This window comes from Carlito syrichta, unplaced genomic scaffold (genome assembly GCF_000164805.1).
Source record: "Carlito syrichta isolate Samal-C Ts95f unplaced genomic scaffold, Tarsius_syrichta-2.0.1 Scaffold130373, whole genome shotgun sequence".
NCBI classification, from domain to species: domain Eukaryota; kingdom Metazoa; phylum Chordata; class Mammalia; order Primates; family Tarsiidae; genus Carlito; species Carlito syrichta.
In genome coordinates, this window is record NW_007074469.1 from 389,837 (window position 1) to 396,290 (window position 6,454).

The 6,454-nt window shown below is 40.0% G+C and overlaps 1 protein-coding gene across 2 annotated transcripts in view; it reads right to left on the minus strand.

Moving 5' to 3' along the window:
* Window positions 1-1,231: 1,231 nt before the first annotated feature.
* RAB12 (RAB12, member RAS oncogene family) overlaps window positions 1,232-6,454 on the minus strand; it is a 16,960-nt gene continuing 11,737 nt past the window's right edge. For both annotated transcript variants that reach the window (XM_008048962.2, XM_021707996.1), the window contains 3 exons: window positions 5,176-5,265; window positions 4,432-4,536; window positions 1,232-2,437 (listed from right to left, as the gene is read on the minus strand). In XM_008048962.2, coding sequence (XP_008047153.2) covers window positions 2,324-2,437; window positions 4,432-4,536; window positions 5,176-5,265 — 309 coding nt within the window. In that variant the 3' untranslated portion in view covers window positions 1,232-2,323. The remainder of the gene's footprint in view (window positions 2,438-4,431; window positions 4,537-5,175; window positions 5,266-6,454) is intronic.

Here is a 6,454-nt window from a genome sequence, read left to right on the forward strand (position 1 = left end):
TCAGAATCAGAGAGGGCTGGGCAACAGCAGTGACCAAGTTCTCACTGCGAGGGGAGCTCTCGCCTGCTGAGTGACAACACGGAGAATGCTCCCTCTCCTTGGGCATGCGCACTGATCTTTTGCCAAGAGCAGATGGGTTTGGGCTGGTTTACTCTCCTGTCTAGACGGGATTAGGATTTAAGCCTATGGAACAGAGCTGACAGGTCCACACTCAGCTTGCCCTTGCCAAAAACATGAAGGCAGAATGCAGAACCCTTCCAGCAACACCTATAAACGTACTGGAATGAGACACGCTTTAGGTTGTGTGTGCAGACAGTGCAACTACACTTCTAGTAATTACCTTATCTCTATCATGAGAACAGGCTTAATCGAACATTTGCAAGAGGCAGCCAAAGGTTTAGAAAGCTAAAACCAACTGGAATAGTGAACCAATTGGAATGGTTTATTACGTATTCTTCTTTTGCCAAAGATGGTTTCTGGTTCCAAATTCACAGACAGGTTTTCAACACGCTGCCCTCATGTCTGCTTTGCCACCAGTCAGCATTCTACTCATTCTTGAAGGCCAACGAAGGACACATTAAAGTACATTCATGCCATTGTGCTATCATCACCACATCCATCTCCAGAACTTAAGTATTTTCCGCAATGCAAAACTCTGTGCCTATTAAACACTATCCCCACCCCATCTTGTCCCCAGATCCCGGTAACTACCATTCTACTTTGCCTCCACGAACTCGACCATGTTGTACACCTCATATAAGTGGAATTACGCAGTATCTGCCCTTTTCTGTGTCTTACTTACTTGCCATAATGTCCTCCAAGTTCATCCACACTGTAGCATGTGATTGGAGCCCTCCCACTTTGGTGTCTCACTATGTTGCCTAGGCTGGTCTCAAACTCCTGTCCTCATGTTTATCCATTATTCTGTTGATGGACATCTTGGGTTGTTTTTACCTTTTGGCTAATGTGAATAATGCTGCTATGAACATCAGTGTATCAGCATCTGTCTGCGTCTCTGCTTTTTATCTTTTGAGTATATTCCTAGAAGTCAAACTGCTGAATCATGTGGTAGTGCTATTTAATCCTCTGAGGAGCCACCAAACTGTTTTCCATGGCAGAGAACACAGTATTTTTCCTATCTTTAACACTTAAAAGATTAAGCTGTAGAGTTCATGAAGAATACTGGCATAAGTGCAATCTATAACAGCATAAATTACTTTGGCAACTCAACTGTCATTCATAAATACAAAATTTTATTTGCACTTCATTAGTGTAGAAAGACCACAATGCTTTTCATACCACAACACTCAAGACACGCCAAGTTATTCAAATACATAATTACTTATTTACCTTGACTAAACAAAACAGTGCAGTTTAATAAAAGATATACCAAAGATAGAGTTCACAAATTCATTATCAGACCAAAAAAAAAAAAAAAAAAAAAATGAACACAGTCTAGGCTTAATTGGAATAAGCTTCACCATAAAGGAGAGAAGTTTCATCATTACAAAGGTACAGAATGTTTATAGGCAAATACATGTATGTTCTTTGATATAGTAAAATGTATCTCTTTAAAATTCCTTTAAACAGGATTTGTTTAGGACAGCAGCGTTGTTTTAAAATCTTTTTCTATAGTTTCAAAAACATTTCTTTCTTTATTGAATCTTTGTAGTTCTTCAAATCATAAGGGTATATCCCTTAGAAAACCATGAGAGAGATTCTGCGGCCTTAGGACCAAGTCAAATCCAACCCTCTAAACTAGTAATATCCTACTATTACATAATATTAATAAATAACCTTCAATGATGGCCATGAATGGAGCTTTGCTTTGTAGCAGAAACACTCCAATACTTTAAAGATGCTACTGATGGGGAAATGTCTTGTAAATAAAGAAAAAGCACTTAAGATAGCTTTTTTTTCCTCAAAGTCTTTAACAAATTTTCTTTATAACAGTAAGCAAAGCACCACGTTCTCTCTTTTTACCAGAGTATTTTCTGTCCTCGAAATATAATTAACAAGGACAATTGTTTATTTCAAGAAACATGATACTTTTCATTTCTCCCATTCTTCTTATTAGAAGTACGATGTTTCCCAGTGTACACTAGACACTGGGTAATGAGTGAAACAGAATAATTTGGAGGGATATAGGCAACTTATAACCAAAACTTACCCAAGATTGCATATCTGCATATTTACAAGTTAGTGTATAGCTCTGACTTGGATTACAAAGTGCGAAAGGAAATTGTCAAAATGATTGTAGTGCAGAATAGAACGTTTTTCCCCTTTCCAGGAACTGTTTCCGCTTTGTCTCCAAAGCAGCCTATCAACAGCATCGGACGTGTGGTCTTGGTGGAGGCAGTTCTGGCGGTATCTCGGGCTCTGGTTGTAATGAGAGGATACTATTGGACAACTCGTTCCTTAAAATATCCAGAGGCATCTAAAGGATAAAGAGAAAGGAGAAATTCATTTTGACCTTACAAGGTTTATGTATACTTGGCCTGGAACAACATGGGTTTGAACTGTGTGGGTCCACTTACAGGTGGATTTTTTTCAGTAAGAGTGGCACCGAGTGTGCCTCCCACCTTCACCTCTTCTGCCTCTGCCACCCCGAGACAGCAAACCAATCCCTCGTCCTCAGCCTACTCAACATGAACACGAGGATGAGGACCTTTATGATGATCTACTTCCACTTAAGGAATAAGCGTGTTATCTTTATGATTTTTTTTTTTTTTTTGAGTTGGAATCTCACTCTGTCGCCCAGACTGGAGTGCAGTGGCCGCTCCCGGCCACCGCAGCCTCGACCTGCTGGGCTCCGGCGATCCTTCCGCCTCAGCCTTCCGAGTAGCCGGAATTACAGGCGCGTGCTACCACGCCCGGCTAATTTTTTGATTTATTGTAGAGATGAGGTCTCACCTGCCCAGGCGGGTCTTGAACCCGCGGGTTCAGGCAATCTACTCATCTCAGCCTCCCAAAGGTGTGGGATTACAGGCTGAGCCACTGAGCCCGGCTTATTATTTTCTTAATAACATTTTCTTTTCTCTAGCTTACTCTATTATAAGAATACAGTATATAAGACATACAAAATATGTGTTAATGGACTGTTTACATTATTAGTAAGTCAACAGTAGTCAATGGTAGCTATTCATGGTTCTTTTGAGTTGAGGTTTCGCTGTCACCCAGGCAGGCATGCAGTGGCACAATCACGGCTTACCACAGCCTCTACCCTCCTGAGCTCAGGCGATCCTTCTACCTCGGTCTTCCAAGTAGCTGGGACTACAGGTATGTACCACCAGGCACATCTAATTTTTTTTATTTTTTATTTTTTTGTAGAAATGAGGTCTTGTTATGCTGCCCAAGCTAGTCTTGAATTCCTGGCAGTAATATAGCTTTCAGGAATTCAAGTTCTACTCGAATTTTCAATTACTTGGGTGGGGGAGCAACGCCCATAATCCCCCTGTTGTTTAAGGGTCAACTATAAATGCTTTGCAAATTGTACAATAATATAAAAAGCAAAGTACTGTTATATAAAGTTCTCTGATCATCAAAGATTAATTAGACATTAAAATATTAAGCCAAAAAAATAAAAACCACGTTCAGGGTATTTCATATCAAAATGTGAACACTGCTCAGCCTGTTTAAGACTCACCTTGTAAAAATTTATTCTCATGAAGTACAGAATAGTGAAAATTTAATATATTAATTCATTTTTTAAATGGTCAGCATTCTAAATAGTTAGATACTAGTCAAAGAAATAACTTCTCTCGACAGCTTTATATGATACAACCATTTTAAAACAACCATTTTATCAGAAACTTCAGAATTGTCTGAACTGAGCAAATTTCACTTAATAATAATATAAGTAAACATTAGTTTTCATGAGAAATCATTCAACATAAGCCTGAAGATGTCCAAAGGAACTACTACTGCTTGATGAAGCTGTCTAGCAATTTTTTGCAGCCCACATCAAGGAAAGGCCTTTATGAAGGAAAGCAGCTGCCATAAGGAAGCAGAGCAAGAAGGCAGGTGAGCACTGCACCAAGGGGCCTTTTCTCCACTGAGATACCCACATACTCTGCTGGGTCTCTAACTGAATTCTCATGGGAAAGTGGGAAAAAAGAAAAGAAAAGAAAACGTCCGATAAACACAGCACATCACGATACCTTGTTTAAGTCACTCTACCAAGCTGTGTTTCAAGGCTGAGCAAATACACTGTACACCAACCCTCAGGACACCAACAATCCCTAGGTGGGTAACGGTGACTACTACAGCAGGCTGGATGCTGCTGGCTGAGTTAACACCCATACCTGGCTCTTGAGCCTGAGCATAACTGTTGTACTTTCATTTCTAAATAAAAAATTCTCAATACAAAAGTAATAAAGGAAACAACAGGTTTCAGAGGAAATATTTTCATGACACAGATTCTATTTTTACCTTTTTCAGAATGTCATCGACGAGTTTCAGAAATATCTCATCCACATTGAAGTTATCCTTGGCACTTGCTTCACAGAACCGCATCCCAGTTATCTGTTGTGCAAACTAAGAAGAAACACACACCTATTTCCTCTGTTGGCTGCCACACGGCCTAGCATACGAGCAAAGCCTGGCTTCTAGGGGGAATCACAGCCTTGGAGCTAGGCTTTCAGAGAAGGGGTGGCACTAAAGGGCTGGAAAGCCCCACTGACCTCAATATCAGGCTCACAAGTGTAGTGAATTCTTACATTACTAACAAATACTAACATATCAAAACACAACAAACACTCTAAGGCCATCCCAGGACCTTCCAAATTACCTGCCTAAGTTTCTAAAAGCATTAACACATATAGCATTTGAAATGTGAACAGCATCATTTCTCCATGACTGAATCCTCAGCAAAAATTAAAGAAGTTTAAAACACATTAGAGAAAGAGAAAATCATGAAAGCAATTTTCTGGCTTAAAAAAAGTTTCTCTGTATAAAATGTCAGGTTAGATAATAATGCTGTATATACTAATGTGGTTTTTTTCCTCCCTTCATTGCAAAATGCATTTAAAGGAGCAGGAAGTCAAAAACATGCAAACAAATGATAATGATATAACTGAGTTTTAAAAAATAAGTAAGGTATTAAAACGAAAAGGACACCAAGCACTAAGTGCAGAGCGTGGTGACTATGACCCCTGTGGACCCCCATTTTCTCACCTTTTCACCCTGGTGCCTGGTGATTTCTCTGTCTGTTTCACAGTCCAACTTATTTCCAACTAAGAGAAGCTCTGCATCTTCTGAAGCATACTGTGGAATTTTAAAAGAAACTGCATTCAAAGACGGCATTGTCATATACTGACAGAGAAAATGTAAACCAATAAGATATCTTCCACCCATTTCCATTTGTTCACTCACTTCTCCATCTTTGAGGATTTTTTTTTTTTTTTTTTTTTTGAGTTGGAATCTCACTCTGTCGCCCAGACTGGAGTGCAGTGGCCGCTCCCGGTCACCGCAGCCTCACCTGCTGGGCTCTGGTGATCCTTCCTCAGCCTTCCAAGTAGCTGGAACTACAGGCACGTGCTACCATGCCCGGCTGATTTTTTGATTTATTGTAGAGATGAGGTCTCGCTGCTCAGGTGGGTCTCGAACCCGCGGGCTCAGACAATCCACTCACCTCAGCCTCCCAAAGGCGCGGGATTACAGGCTGAGCCACCGAGCCTGGCTATCTTTGAGGATTTATCAGGCCCCAGGCAGGACTAAACACAAGGTGAGGAGACAAGACTCATCACATCTTAGAAAGCAGCTGGGTCAGAGGCATTCAGATCACAATGCTCTTGGCCTTTGACCTGACAATTCCTAAGACTCCATTCTAAGGAGGTGGTTCAAAACATAGGCAAAGCTCTATACTTGAAATGATCATCAACCGAAAATAAAAAAAACCAAACCTGAGTTCAACAAAATGGATAAAGAATCAAATTAATTAATTAATTAATAGATCTCCTAGTGAAAGGTAAAAAAAAAAACAAAAAAACAAAACAGAAATCAACCCAATAATAGGGGAACTGATAATAAACTATGGTATATTTACATAGCAGCATACTATGCAACTGTAAAAGGGAATAAAGAATATTTCTATATACTGTTATGAGCAAAGTTTGGGATATAGTATAAGAAGACAAGCAGATGCAGAAGAGTGTGTATAGTTGATGGAATGTTAATCAGCCATAGAGAAGGGCAAAACTATAAACTTCGCAGCTACTTGGATGGATTAGAGTCTATCATACTCAGGGATCTATCACAAAAACAAAGAACAGAGTATCACATGTTCTCACTCATAAGTGGACTCTGAACAATTTTCATAATACTATAAGAAAGGAATTGACAGTAAAGGGAAATTCCCAGGGGAGGAAGGTAGGGGGCACACTTCATCAGTGAGGATACCTGATCTCAAACCAGGTGAAGTGGGGACCAAAGTAAGGCCCAAACTTTACCTGTG